At 39.8% G+C, this 16,012-nt stretch overlaps 2 protein-coding genes across 30 annotated transcripts in view; one reads left to right on the forward strand and one right to left on the reverse strand.

Annotated features, from left to right (window-relative positions):
• LOC310706620 (uncharacterized protein) overlaps positions 1-16,012 on the forward strand; it is a 447,399-nt gene that overhangs the window by 404,282 nt on the left and 27,105 nt on the right. The window lies entirely within an intron of this gene.
• The window catches only part of CTNNA3 (catenin alpha 3), a 541,298-nt gene that overhangs the window by 7,141 nt on the left and 518,145 nt on the right, over positions 1-16,012 (reverse strand). For 5 of the 7 annotated variants that reach the window (XR_014525905.1, XM_083502498.1, XM_083502497.1 and 2 more), the window contains 2 exons: positions 8,641-8,746; positions 2,082-2,216 (listed from right to left, as the gene is read on the reverse strand). Coding sequence is in view for 4 of the 7 variants with exons in the window: in XM_083502498.1 (XP_083358624.1) it covers positions 2,082-2,216; positions 8,641-8,746 (241 nt within the window). In the remaining 3 variants the exon portion in view is untranslated. Of the gene's footprint in view, positions 1-2,081; positions 2,217-6,135; positions 6,245-6,922; positions 7,016-8,640; positions 8,747-16,012 lie in introns of those variants that run through there. The other 2 variants (XR_014525906.1, XR_014525907.1) reach the window with 2 other exon arrangements.

Raw genomic sequence — 16,012 nt, forward strand, 5'->3', positions numbered from 1 at the left:
CATGAGAGGTGGTGGACTCTCAATCCTTGGAGATTTTGAAGCAGGGGTTGGACGGCCATCTGTCATGGATGATCTAGTTGAGATTCCTACATTGTAGAAGGTTAGCTAGATGGCCCTTGGGATCCCTTTCAATTCTGCATTTCTATTACTCCACAAGTATGGATCACTAGCAAGGACTTTTACTCTGCAGTCACAAGAAAGTGAGCACATTTGATTGCACACTTTAGTAAACCATTTTTTTACACATGCAAAAGCTTGGAGAGCAGTGAGTAAGCAGAAAGGATTGCAGTTGTTTTTATGAAGGCTGTTTCTATTTACAGCTTTAATAAGTCATACTGCATGAGAAACAATATCCCACACCCACCCACCCACCCAAAAAAAATCTCCAGGGTTGCGTGCTCATCTCGCTCTAGAGGCTGTGAGCAGCGCCGTCCGAAGACACTTCCGGGTCACGTGGCCAGCGTGACGAAGCTGCAGCTGGCGAGCCAGCACCAGCGCAGCACACGGAAACGCCTTTTACCTTCCCGCTATAAAGCGGTACCTATTTATCTACTTGCACTTAAGAGTGCTTTCGAACTGCTAGGTGGGCAGGAGCTGGGACCGAACGACGGGAGCTCACCCCGCCGCGGGGATTCAAACCGCCAACCATACAATCAGCAAGTCCTAGGCACTGAGGTTTTACCCACAGCGCCACCCGCGTCCCTGAATTACTGTTACTGCATTCCTATTGCAGTTCAAGTCTTTTTGCTATGGTTGTTAAAGCTATTTGCATATTTCCATGGAACATACCTAAATGATAAGCTCTCAAACTTTATAACGTAAAGGTAAAGGACCCCTGGACGGTTAAGTCCAGCCAAAGGTGGCTATGGGGTGAGGCACTTATCTCGCTTTTCAGGCCAAGGGAGTCGGTGTTCGTCCACAGCTTTCCGGCTTATGTGGCCAATATCATTAAACCACTTCTGGTGCAACAGGACACCGTGATGCTTCCATTTACTTTCCTGCCACAGTGGTACCTATTTATCTACTTACACTAGTGTGCTTTCAAACTGCTAGGTTGGCAGAAGCTGGGATAGAGCAATGGGAGCTCACCCCGTCACGCAAATTCAAACCGCCAACCAGCAAGCCAAAGAGGCCCAGTGGTTTAGACCACAGCGCCACCCGTGCTCCCTAATTTTATACTTCATCTTGTGTAGTGCAACTCAAACTATTAACAGTAGTAGGAGAAGAGTGGTCAGTCTTTCACTATGGTAGCTCAGCTGTTGGTTCCAAGAATGTTGATTCTGCCACTTTACCAACAGGTTTGTTTTCTCCTATACATTTCCCACTAAACATATTCACAGAGTGTTTATTGTTATAAGAACGAAGGGAACCCCTGTAGGAAAGTATCATTTTTGTATTCTTAGTCACTGAGACAATTCATCTTTCTCACATATTTCCTGGAGTGCATTGATATTCCTCGTAATGAAAAAGATGCTTATTTAAGAATAGGTATGATTGCAAGAAATGAGTAAAGAATTAAACAATAATGCCACATTTAAATAAACAGGATGGGATCGTGTACAGAAGGAATATTTAACTAAAATTGAATCTAAACATGCTGCTTTTTTAATACCAATCCTACACTTGTGCAGTGGCATGTTTGCTCATAACTCTGGCATAACCATCATATAGTATCGACCTTTTTCTTGATTTTCTCTAGTACAGCAACAAATGCAACCCACTTTCCCCCATTATGTTTCCTGTGTGAGTAATCCCAAGTCTACCTGTTATTTTAAGTAATTATTTGATAATGCAGCATGTCTTGAAATTGGTGCACTACACTAATAATGCTGCTATCAAATGTACACCCCCCCCCCCGATCTAGCCTGAAAGATCTTTATGCTGAGGCAACAAATACAATGTACATTAGAATATTCACGTGTATCTATGTATGTATTCCTTCCAAATGTGGGCTAAACTGTCGGACCCACAAGAGACTAAAATATTCGTCTCATGGATCTGACATTTTGTCTGATTATAGTGCAGGTTGTAACCAGAAGATAATGGTATAATGAAATGACCTCAGGACAATTTGCACTTACTGCTGACATGATGAGTTCTCCGCCTAAATTCTGTATTTCAGCTTTAACTTGACTGCAGATTTTGAGCTGGTGGGAATACAGTTTGATCTGTTCTAGATAAGCCAGTAAGTCCTGCTTACATGATGGGTCTTGACACTAAAAAAAGAAGGAAAAAAATATTTCATTTTGCTAGTAATTTTTATTTTTTGGAATACAGGTGAATCCAAATTCTTACTTTGGGTGAGTCCAAGAGACCGCATACATATGGTAGTATTTTTTTAAAAAAAGGTTTTACTTGAAAAACAGACATCCATGCTACAAACTCCCGACATTTTAAACAATGGTTCTCTAACTATCTCACTTCTCCAACACCACCTATAAGGTGCATTCTACAAAAAACAATTTTGTTCTTAACTCAAATGAATCACATTTTCAAATCCTTGACCCTGACATGACTGGATTTTTTCATGTCCGGTTCAAGAGCACACATTGAACACCATGCCCTAGTCTAATCTTGCTCTTTGGTATCATCATTTGATTATGCCATGTTCCTTTTGCAAGAATATAATTATGATAACATTTTATTCTATTATATTGGTGGTAGAACCAATGTGGGTATAGTAGTTAGAGTGCTGGACAAAGATGGCAGAGACCGGGATTCAAATCCTTTCTTAGAAACATATTCAGTAACCTGAATACGTTTTCTAAATATTTTTCTAAATATTCTTTTTTTTTTAATTCCCAATAGCCAATTTTCATAACTTCAAATTCAAATATCCCAAAATTAAAACAAGCCTGCACTCTCAAAAAAACCTATAATAACCAACATTATTTTAATTTTTAAAATGGACAACTTTGTTTCATTAATTTTTTCTATTACAGCTATGGATTGTAGGAAAGTTGTACAAAATGGCTACCCAGTAGCCATTTTCCTCCCACGATGTCCAAAAAATGTAAAATTTTCATTACAAGGAATAAAAAAACCATAAATTTCATTCTTTGTTGAGAAAGAGCATGTCTTTGCAATAATTTTCAACATCGAAAACTTTGGGTTGCATCATGCCCACACGCTGTAAATTCAGGTTTTCTAAACCTAGGTTTTTTACCCAAAAAACTAGGCTGCAAGTGCATTTATAAAAAAATTTAGGCATTTATAAAATCTTTTGAGTGCTGGTGTATTTTTTTCTGAAATCCTCATCATTTTATTGAGCTTTGTGTAAAATTTCAGAGATCTGATCATTGGTTATGGAGGAAAAAAATAAAATGTACACAAGGGTATCTTGTGCCGAGGGTCTTGAGGGACAGACAACGCAGATTTGACAAAACATTGAAGTGCTATAAAACTAAAACCGTTTGAGATGGGGGGGGGAATTAAGGGGGTTTCTTTCAACCATAAGGGAAGGGTGTACAGCAAATTTCATCAACATCCAATACGGAGGGTGACATGACCTCGTTGAAATGACGTGGAATGACCCAATAATGAAATGAGTAGCAGCACTAGAAGGTAGCACTTGATACATTGGAAACTCATCTTCACAGCCCTGTAGATGTCCTGCTGCATCCTTCCTTTCTTTATACCTTCCAAGCACTTCTAAATGTAACACTTAGGTGTACTTGACAAATGCAAGGAGATGGCAGTTGCTGCTCCCTAAAATGTCCTCCTCCCCTAGTTGATGTCACGACCAATTGGAGATGGAACAAGGCAACAGAGAATCTGGAGGTGTAAAGGGCTAAGGTAAAGTAGCTCCCAGTGACATTTAGCATCAGTCCAAACTTCTCTGCGTCCAGGCATCTATTAGTAAAATTAATGATGACATAGCTGACCTTCCTCAGTCTATGCAGTAATGAATATTTTTATGTGGACATTCTCAGGCACACCTGTTGATAATATTTACTGTGCAAAAAAATACATGGGAGTGGCTGTTTTAAATAACTAGACTGCATATTTTCAGCGCAGTGTGATGAATGAAGACAGGCATTCCAATCCAGCATTTGGCATGTGTTGCTTTAAGATAAGCATATGGAATTGCACAGAGGAAACATGCGCGCTTGTATAAACTTCCATATTAATCTGGGCTACTGGGAATGGAGTTTGTAACTGGCTGGATGGCATGTGTGTGTGTTTTGCATGGAGTGTGTGAAATTTGAATTTCTGCACATATTTCTGCCTTCCTGTATACTGGCAATGCATGTTTGGAACACTTTTATTTATTTCTGAACCACTTCTAGTTGAGATTCCTGCTTTGCAGGGGGTTGGACCAGAAGACCCTCAGGGTTCCTTCCAGCTCTACAATTGTCTACAGTGATTCTAAGCATCCTGAAGTTAAGCTTTTACAATACAACAAAGCATGTATAACAACACACTAACAACAGTCTGTTTTGATATCACACAGAATGGACCTTCTCATAAGATGGTACCTGCAGATTTCCCTCTTTTGCACAACATAGTGATTGGTTGGATAGGTAGATAATAGATATGCTTTTTCCACAACATGGAGTGATATTATAGTGTCACACTATCTCTCCCCAACCCCCTCTCTCAGTTCTATGTATTGCTATTTAAAAGTAAGCCCCACTGTGTTCAGCTGGACTTACTCCAAAGTAAATCCATAACATAGCCTGTGTGTGTGTGTGTGTGTTTATATATATATAATTGTTTATGTATTCTGATCCCCTTCAAAAGCAAAGGCAATGCTCTAAGCAGTATAATGCAGATTAAAATCACTGTTGTGTCAAATGACCATTAGACACTACCAGTTGTCGTGTTAGCTATTGTATGGTTACCATGATATTTCCCGTAGGAACAAGAATTCCTTTCATTCTAATGAGTGTCTGTCATCCAAATGATAACAGAATTAGCCATTTCATTTCTCACAATAAAAAGTAATGATCAAGTGGAGCTGAAATGGGCAGATTCACTGAAAACAATGGTAGAATATTCATTGATTTCAATGGGTAAAGCCATTTTACAGAATAGTTGGGGGGGTTAGTTAATATAATTCCATAATTCAAAATGCTGTAAACTGCCTCAAGTATACATTATTTGGGTTTTGCTTTACTTCCATCTCATCACTTTCCAAGGACATAAAATTACTTTGCTGCTGTACTGATTCTAGTAATGGCTAGTGCTACAGATCATGGCCATAATCCAGTACGGATCAAAGTACACTTAAGCCTATTAAAAACGAAATGTGCTGGATTGTCGCCCCGATACCGCTTTCAGTGGCTTCTCATCAAATGGTGCATACGTTGAAATTGTATTTAAGCTATTCGAAATAACACCCACGACTGTGCTTATTGTAATTATACAACTGTGATTTTTGTCTCAGTTATTTTATCATCAGCTAGTACCCTTTAATGGTAGTTTGGTGATATGCAACAAAATGGAATATAAATGAAGAAATAAATATCTTAATTACAGTTTGCTTTAAGTCTTTGGCTCCCACAGCACAGTGATGGTAGCATAAAGTTCATTGTTATGGCTGCCGGGTGACTGTCCTTTGTTAAATTGATTACTTGCCTATGGTCAAAGATGATATTTTGGTGTTTCCTCCTGAATGGGCAATTTACTTGCAGGCTGGAGTTTGGGATCAGACTGGGACTATAAGGCAGTTGGCAGTTCTGAATTTGGGTGAAGTACCTGAGCCTGAAGTTCCCCTTCAGTTTTGCAGGTAGCTTGTTTCCAGTGCAAACAAAACTATCCTCTAATAGTGGGGAATAATATTTCTGGAATTTAAACAAATGAACTCTTAGCAGATTTATTTTTAGAGTTTGTGAGTAAGGGTTGCTGACATATTTTAAACTTGCAATGAAAATGGGTTGTAACCTGAATGAATGTGGCCACTTGAATTGCACTGTGTCATATTTCTTTAACCAGAAATAAGAAGTAATGTTGTTTTTCCTGTAGATTTTCAAAATGGCCCCTGCTAAAGTGAATAATCTATACGATGTAGTTAATGTTAAGCCACAACACATATTTTTTCCCCAGAGGCAAAAATCCCAAAGCCTAATTCAAATGGTTTCACAGTTCTCTATTTTGATGATATGAGATTGTATGCAGCTTGAGTAAAAGTCATTCATTTGAAACTGCTCTACTTTATGAACTGGAAAAGGTCAAAGAGATGCAACAATGAGTCTTCATTACACAGTGATTGCTTATTTCAGCTGCTCTCTCGCTTTAGAAGCTACACGGGGAAAAGAAAAGAAGGGTTTGTTTTTCTAACTTGCATGTAATATGGGATACTGAAAACTCTCTTTTACATTATGGCCAAGGTGCTGATCGGGAAAGGGGTGTCAAGATAATAGAGTCGTGCTCTGTGAGGTATTGTGAGTAATAAACTGATGTATTCTAATGAACGGACATTATTGGTTGTGACAAGAAGACCTGTAATGACTCTGTTATTCCCAGTTTAGGGAACCAGAGCGGGGAGAAACTATGAGAAAGGTATGTTCCATCCTGAGAACAACCAAACAATCCAGGCCCCAGTGGTTGGGGTTGTGTGCACATATCCAGGTGAGATAATTGCAGTGGTGCCTATCAGCTATTAAGAGACAAGGGGAGATCTAAGTCTAGCACCCTCATCTGAATAGCCAATTTATGCTACTTTCAGCTTTCTCAAAGGCTACATGCACCAGCTGTAACAGCTGCACCAGGGAGCAAACTGCACATGCAGCACCCATTTGCACCCATTTGCTGGACTAGGGCAGATATTTGCACAAGGTGAGGACAGGGAAATGCTTAGAAAACAGCACATCAGAAAACTATGGACCATGCTAGGCATGTCCCTGCTTGCCTGTAAAGCATGGGAATGCTGCTTTGCATGTATCAAAATAAGCTTGTGGAAGAGAGGAAGGATACCTATTTCCTTCCCTGGGTTGGCTGCTTTAAGTTGTTCTCCCTTAGCCTGGTTAACTTTCAGTATCAGCAGAGGCGGAGGCTTTGTTCATGTCCTGAGCTTTATATAAATGGAGAAGTGCATGTTTGTTAAACACACAAGGTACACTGGGGCACCTGGCTTTACTTCTCTACAATATTTGAATTAGGAGAGGCCTTGTAACCCCTGGACTTGATGGTGGGCTAGAGGAGGACCACTAAACTGACTCTGAATCCTGGCAAGATGGAGGCACTGGGGGTGCATGGATTCCACGTATGGATATTTGGTTAACTTGCTGCTTTGGAGGGAGTTGTACTCCTCAAAGAGCAGGTACATAGTATGGAGATGCCCCTGATCCATCTTCGTTGCTAGAGGCCTAGGTAGCCTCAGTAGCTGTGAGTGCTGGTAAGAAAATTAAAGCCATTGGGATAGCCTGACCGCAGACATCCATGTGCTTGTAACCTAAAGGCTGGGTTACTGAATTGTGGGGCTGCCCTTAATGTTGGTCCAGAAGGTGCAAACTGCAATTGCTTGACTTCTTGTTTCAGCAAGGTACTGCCAAGACATTACACCACTGTTGATAGAATTGCATTGGTTCCTAATTAGCTTCCAGACTAGGCTCAGGGGGCTGGTTTTGGTGTACAAAGCCTTATACAACTTGGGATCAGAATACCTGAAAGATTGGTTCACCCCTTATATACCCAGTTGTGGCACCTACTATTTGGAATTCCCTCCCCTTCAATTGGAGCCTACTCTTTCTATTTCAACAAGCCTTTTAAACTGAGATATTTCCCAGTCTGCATCTGCATTGGAATGGTTTTTAATAAGGTTTTATTGTTTTGTGGCTTGTATTTTGCCTTCATGAGCTCTTTCGGTAGGAAGGATGGTATATAAATATGCTAAATAGCATTAAAGAAATACTATACTATACTGTGGTACCTCGGTTTTCAAACGTCTCCGTTGACGAATGTTTCGGACCTTGAACGCTATAAACCCGGAAGCAAATGCTTTGGTTTTTGAACATGTCTCGGAAGTCGGACTGGAAACGCAGCTTCTGCTGAGTGCAAGGCCTTCAAGCCTAGCTTGTCGACTATTGAGTTTTGGTTTTCAAACGTTTCGGAACTCGAAAAGTCTTCCGGAACTGATTGCTTTCAAAAACTGAGGTACTGCTACTGAGTGAACTGGTGGCAGCACAATCGTAAAGTTTAGTTTATACTAAACAAGTATCCTTGATATGTAGCCTTTTATTTTTAGACTAGCTAGACTGCATCTAAAAAGTGAACGAATTCTTATTCCTGATATAAGAGAAATTAAATTAATGTGTCATTTCTTCTTCCATTTTAATTTAACTGCACATCAATTCCAGTGTACAGCTTATAATAATTCAATTGAAAAAGTAGGGTAACATTGAGGTAACATCTCAATGAAACAATGGAAAATTTTATGAAAGGAGTGACAGGGTTTTAAAGTCATTTGACCAAGACAGTTCATTGGCAAATATTGATGTGGCTTATGTACTCCTGGTATAATAGTTTACTATGCCACAGTTTGCCAGCTGTGATAATTCTTAGGTGTTCTTCTGACACAGAAACTAGACTTTAGATGAAGGGAGCCACAAATACAAAGAATATGAAGGTATGAAGCATGGTAACAGTTCTTTTCATCAACTACTGTGTTAACTACTGTGTTCAAATTATTATACATACCTGATTAGAAATTAGTCTTGCAAGCATATCCATTCTTGATCCTGACTCTGAGATCATTTTTGCTGCATTAATAACATCTGATGTATTCTTCAGTGGGCCTCTACCCCTTAAAAAAGAAAAGCAATAAATATAATGAATTAAGTATGTATTGCAATTAGTGATGTTAAGTTCTTGAGAATCATCTTTTGGACAATATTCTTGAGAATATTCTTGATTAATGAGAATATTAGAGAATTTTCATTTAAAATAGGAGAATACTTATTTTAATGCATTGAAAATGATATAATTTTAATGCATTGAAAATTAGTTAATATACATGTTTATTCATGGGTAAACTTGTTCAGATGGCAACCAAAAACTGTACAGATACTTTTATTCAATGGGGCGATGCAGTGAATTCACATTCTTTGATTTTTTGCACCAAACTTGAAACTGAAAATTCAATGTGAATGACGTATATTTACCATCAGCTTTGAATTTTAATTATGTTGTGTATGTATTAAATGTAGCTTTTAAAGTAAAAGGAATATTAAAAAAACCTCAGGTCCGCTACATGAGTACGTTCTTTAATAAGCATATGTACACGGTATATTTTCAGTACAACACTAATAAAATTGATATAAAGTGGGGGGAATCTAGAAAACTTTCTTACTGGTCAGCAGGTCAGCACTGTTGACATATAGGGAAACTTGTTTAGTAAAGTGAAAATACATAAGCACAAACCTACTTGTCACTTGCAAGTATCAAATTAAAAAGTAAAACATGTTTTATAGTTAAAGTTAGACCATTCTAGGGTGATGGCACCAGTAATTGTCATGTTAAGGTTTGATATAAGGAAACTCAGTAGTTTAATCGTATTTTATTCTTCTATTAGAACATGTACATGTTATAGGACAAGTCAAAGAATACAATTGGCGTGTTAAAAGTTTGATAAAAGTAAATTCGGTAATAGGCTATCTTGTGCTTCTAATAGCTCTAACACTTAATAACTGTTTTGGTGACTTAAAACACAGCTTGATAAACAAAACTATATGCATACATATAAAAAAGAAGCCATTAACATTAAATATATTATCATTATATGATAATACATTTCCGTATGTCAATCTCTGGTAAATGGCACCTTGTACCATTGAATGGCACCGTAAAAACCAGTTACTGGCACTAAATAAAAATATAGAAACGTCAACTGTTTAACTCAAGGTTACTTCACATGCTGTTACACATAATTGCCTAGGCCTAGGGACTTTAAGTGTATAAAGCATTAAAGCTACTGTAAAAAAAAATATCACACTATATGGCCAAGGATATAGAATTGCTAAGAATAAGGTCACACCAAAATAGGGGGGGGAAAGGCTATTACATATAGTTGAAATACATACAAATTCAAATGTTCATCAAATTAAGTGAATAGCATTTTTAAAACTTTTTTTTCTGTAACTCACATTTCAGAACTGCCAATGGTGAATGACACAATGTCCAGTAATGTAACTGGATCAAAAAATCATTATTCATTACTTAAACTGGCAATATCACAGATTGACTTCTTATTTACTAGATTTTTTTAATGTGGATTGCAAAACTGGTTCTCACATTATAATTTACAGTTTGTGGAGAATATTCTCCGGAGAATTTTCTAGAAGAATATTCACATTCTCCAGAATATTCTCCAGAGAATATTCTCACCTTACATCACTAATTGCAGTACTGGAGTTAACTAGACAACAGTTGTTTGAGAATTAAAGGCAAACCTTCTTCCTGGCTTTCTAAAAAAAATTCCTTTACTGAAGCTGTGTCCAATATGTTTCATTGTTTTCTTGAATTGATAGCCATGCAATCCTTTCCAATCAAAAGGCAGTTGTTTTACTTTAAAATATATCAAGCCGCTTCCAGAAGTCACACTGGCCCAATTCCTACCTTAGCATATATGCTACCAATACAATCAAAGCTCCTTCCTGTGAGGATTAAAACTGCCATCAAGACTGCTGTCTGGGGCAGTAATAGTGTGACAAGAGCTGCCCTGTCTTCCTGGTCTGCACGTTGTCACCTTCTCTTCGCCTGGATCTGATCTGGAGGAAAGAGTGCTTTGCGGGAGATGTGTGTGCTCTGGGCCACTCTTATCATGAATGGCGCTGTGGTTTAAACCACTGAGTCTTGGGTTTGCTGATCAGAAGGTCAGCAGTTCGAATCCCCGCGACGGGGTGAGCTCCCGTTGCTCTGTCCCAGCTCCTGCCAACCTAGCAGTTTGAAAGAAAGCCAGTGCAAGTAGATAAATAGGTACTGCTGCAACAGGAAGGTAAACAGCGTTTCTGTGCGCTCTGGTTTCTGTCACAGTGTTCCGTTGCGCCAGAAGTGGTTTAGTCATGCTGACCACGTGACTTGGAAAGGGACAGTGTAACAAACCCACCAGCTAGGCTGCCAGAGCAAGGGCACCCCCTTGCCAGCTACTGCAGGCAACCCTTGCCACTCAGCCTCCTGTTGATGGCAGCTGCCAGGCCGCACACTTTGGCAACGTCTCATAAGATTCAGGGCAGCGTCTGCAGTAAGTGATAGCTGCTGGTGCGGTGGTCGTGGGTCCTGACTTTTCTCAGGTGGCAAAATGGCTTGGTCTGATCCTCAGTAAAGTTGTGGAAATCTATAAATGGCATCTCGGGGAGCATAGGAAGTTTTGGTAACTGAGTGCAAGAAATTATCAATAAGTAAGTGATTACAGTGGTACCTCGGGTTAAGAACTTAATTCGTTCCGGAGGTCCGTTCTTAAGCTGAAACTGTTCTTAACCTGAAGCACCACTTTAGCTAATGGGGCCTCGTGCTGCCGCCGCACAATTTCTGTTCTCATCCTGAAGCAATGTTCTTAACCCAAGGTACTATTTCTTGTTTAGTGGAATCTGTAACCTGAAGCGTCTGTAACCTGAGGTACCACTGTATGTGACATTTTCCCAGTCCCGTGTCATGCCACATTTACCTCAATATGTGACTATTAGTGCCACTCATCTACACCTAAATTGGTCAAATCTAGAAATGAAGGAACAGTACATCTTAAACACAAGAAGAACCATTCTGCAAATGCCACACTTTCAATTATTCTAATAAATGAATGCTCCCGGAGACAGATTCACAGTGAATTATAAATTATCCAGTAGAATCTGGTTTTAGCCATTCAACGCTTTGATTGAGGGGAAAGAGATCATACCTTTCTAATTATGTTCTGCTCAAAAGCAAACAATGCAGCTTACATTTCATGCAGGCAAGTATTGTAATGATTCCCTGGACGTCACCAGGAATAAAGTTTAGAAAGTATAGCCTGATAATTTCTTTTTCTAGGGGACCCAATATAATAGCTCCTGGCCTGTCCCTATTGCCCCTAGGTCATCACTGTGGCATTATGTTAAATTTAGTTATATTTGAACTACAGTGGTACCTCGGGTTACGTTACCTTTGGGTAACATAACTTTCAGGTTGCGAATGTGGCAAACCCAGAAGTGTATACTTCCAGGTTTCTGCGCAGAAGCGCACCGCACACATGCACAGAAGCAGTGCCTCTTGTTCTGGACTTTTCAGGTTGCGCATTGACCCCCAGAATGAATTAAGTTCGTATCCAGAGGGTCCACTGTGTACTTTGCTCTTTCCTTCCTAGTACAGCAGCAGCAACAGTTTTTGAGAATGCAGGTTTGTCCTCATCCTCTGCTACCTACTTCCCTGATCCCATCAGCATCATGGCCCTAGAGACCCGCAACCTATCTGTTATTCAGGGGTGACTGCCCCATTTTGTCAACTCAGGCTAAATGGGAATTGCCACCTCTTGGCCCTGCCCAAGCATGCCTCCCTTCTGCCACCACCACACCCTAGCTCTTGCCAAAGTCAGCAGGAGCCAGAGAGTGCTCCCCTAAGTGTTGCCTGCATTGCAGAGTGCTGAGTGGCAAACAGCATAGATGAATGTCCTGGCTCTTGCTGAACTCAGTGGGAGCCAGAGCGTTCGGCCTGGGGGTAGGGAAGATGAGTGGCAACGCACACTGGAATGCCTCCTTGGTGGTGGCATGGATGAAGCACCACCTCTTGCACTTCCACCACCTGAGGCTGGCACTTCACCTGCGTCATAGGTGGGCAGGCTCTGCTGTCATTTTTACAAAGACAGCTTAGGAACAAGCTGAGAGCCTCACCGAGTGCTTCTGCTTGCTCATTTTTCATCCTCAAGTGAAGTAGACCAAGGACCTTCTAAAGCTAAATCCTTCCTCTGCACTGGGCCTTTGTTTGATTTTCATCCAAGACTGATTTTCCTAATTCTTAGTCACAGTGTGATAGATTTGAATGCCACTAAGACAGAAGAAGGAATAAAATGGAACAGTACATTTCCTACTAAGTAACATATTGCCCTCAGAATATTCTGGTTTTGTATTACACATAGATTTGCATTATCTTGGGTGCTTGTTTTTTTAAAGGTCATTCAAATTGTGATATTGTGAATACAACTTAAGAACTCCTAAAAATATTTTTTTAAAAGAAAAGAAAAAGATGTGGCAACTTTTAACTAATATATATTTGCATAAAATGCTACAGAGAAGCTTTAAAAAACTGTTAGATGTATTCAGTTTAAATCAAAGTCAATGAAGAAAAATTGTATTGTATTTCAGCATGTGTTGTAAGGCATGCTGAAATAGAATCTGAAAGGAATTTGAAAACTTTTAGCAAACAAGAATTATTTTTTCTAATTGCAAAAGGTTTCATCAGTTGATCTCCCCCCCCCCCCCGGCTAGTTGTAGGTAAATAATACTTTTGCTAGGGGTAAATTCTTATAAACTGAAATAGCTGATGGACCTAGAAACACATTTTCTTTCAAAACTGCTGCTTTCTCTCTCGCTTCTTCCACCTTGCTATTTTTGGCAGAGACAATGAGCAGGAATAGGGTGGGCAGGTGTCCTACTTTACAGAGGACATTCCTCTGTTCAAGGGGCTGTCTGCTCCGAGTCCAGTTTAGAGTTAAAGAACCATACGAAAGAAGAACAGCAGGATCTAAAAGTAGCCCATGGGCAGGTGGCATTCCTGGGTAGCAGACTGAGCAGGCACATGGTTATCTCTTCCTCACTATGGTGAGATTCCTGTATTTCAATTTCAATTAAATTATTTCTAATTTTGCATCTGTACATATATATCAGCACTTGTAATTTTTGCACATTTTGTGCCTTTTTTAAATGAAGAATGTTTTCTTTTTTATGATCCATGAGTGGCCATTCTAAGGATGAACTTTAAACACAAATGGGCCATATTTTTTAAGCAATATCATTCTGCTGTTGCCAATTGCTCTGAAGCATTAAGATTACATACGAAGTTTCTACCTAGAAACAGACCATTGTGACTCAACCATTTCACAAATGCAATTAATTTGGGGAGTGGGAAAGACAAGGGGAGAGACTCTGGCAGGTGCAAATGAACAGGTGGGAAAGGGGGTAAGGATATAGGCTTCACTCCAAAATATGGTCCATCCTCTGTTTTTCTCTTACTTGTGGATACAATAAATGCCAAAGAGACACTGGAAAGGCTTCTATAGGAAAGTGTGGGAGTAATAAAGGCAAAAGGTGTGAATTTTATTTTATTCGTTTAAAGTCAGTAGCATTCAAGTTTGTGAAAATTCTATGAACACAATGGGCAAAATCTGGCAGAAGTTAAGAAACGACTAAGCCTTAGGGATGGAATCAAATGGGTGTTGCTCTGCTAATGGAAGGGTAGCTATCAATCAATGGACCGGGCAATGAAGCAATTTTTGGTTATCCCTTCTCCCTCCTGCAGCCCCCCAATTTGATCTGGAGGATTGGGAGACCTTTAGGGGCAGGGGAGAGAAAAATTTGTCGTCGTCGTCCCCCCCGTTTCAGTTAAGAATGCCCTTCTTTCTGTGGGAAGACACCCATTTGACCCCAACCATTCAAATCATGACTAGATTGTGCCTGATGTGCAGTTGGCAATTGTAGCTACTTAAGTCTAGATAGAGATCTGTTCACTCTAGACTATGTAACTACAGGGGTGGGAAAGGATTAGAAATAACCTTTGCAGAGGGATGTAACTCTCACTGACATTAAACCCTTTAAATATAACACTTTGCTAGTTGAATATGTTCTGTCATTTAAAGCAATTTTTCCTACCGGGATCATCTGCTATCAGTGCTTCTTTCTTTCAGATACAGACGTTGAGATATTTCATGTTGGTTTCAAGCTCAATGTCTCTTATCTTTGTTAGATCTCACTGTGACTCCCTCAGGATTCAACAAGGCTTGCAAAATAAATAACTAAACATACCTGCACTTCTCCTTCTTCCTCTGTAAATAACTCTGTCAGCTATTCCCAACTTTTCTGTTTTGAAATAGTGCTTGTATTTTGTCATTGAAAAGACAAATGCCTCATGAGCATTTATTTTCATGACAAAGATAGCAGACTCCTATACCCTGGCCACTAAATGGGCCTTGGGGCAGAGTCTGGCAGGCTTAGAAGCAGACACACAAAAAGTATTTGATGGGCATTTCAGACCTCCATTTTGGTTAAATGTCAGTTTTACTGGATGGACTAAATGTATGTGGCAAGGTGGGACAATGCTTTTTACTCGGCAATTGATATGGATGGTGAAGGGTTAGGACTGGACCTGGCAGTTGTACCTGAAAAGGGTGGGGTTTGAGCTGAATCCTGGAAAGAACTTGTTTACCAAACAAATGCATGCCATTTGCAGTTTTCAAGAAAGATTAATGTCACTTCTGGATCCTAGAGAGATGAAAACTTTTGTTGGGAGGGGGGACAAGAAAAAATGGGGGGGGCTGACTACTCCCATTTTTGTATTTTTAACTTGGGCCGTCACATCTCTATTGGCGCCTACTGGAAATTGTCCAAAGGATGATTCAAGGGCAACAGAACTTCCACATCCTTCCATCCAATATGAAGTTATGTCTGCTCTGTGCTGGGTTAACTAAAACTCCTGACAACAGTTAAACATAAAATTATCTTTTCTAGCGTAATAGGGTAATGGCGTAATAGGGTGCCTCTGATTTATGCTTCCTAGTTAGTGTGTGAATAGCTTGATCTCTCCCCCCACCCCATTTGAATCTTCCATTTTGAGGAACAGGTGTACAAATGTTTTCTGATACTTCTGTTGATCTGGAAAGATGTACCAAATTTCAAAGGGGAAGTGAGATTTTGTAAACCTCAAAATTCTGAGGCATGGATTAAAATCACACGTTTCCCATGTGGCTTATTTCACATCCTTAAAGGAATGGAAAAGTGGGGAAATAAGGTGCTGCAGGGGCAAAAACCAAGTGAGGGGAGCCTGTTATTTCCCATGGGGGGCCTTCATGGGAGAAGTGCTTTTCCCATCCCCACCCTTGTTTTTGTTTTAC

This window comes from Podarcis liolepis (genome assembly GCF_965112155.1).
Source record: "Podarcis liolepis genome assembly, chromosome: 5".
NCBI classification, from domain to species: Eukaryota; Metazoa; Chordata; class Lepidosauria; order Squamata; family Lacertidae; genus Podarcis; species Podarcis liolepis.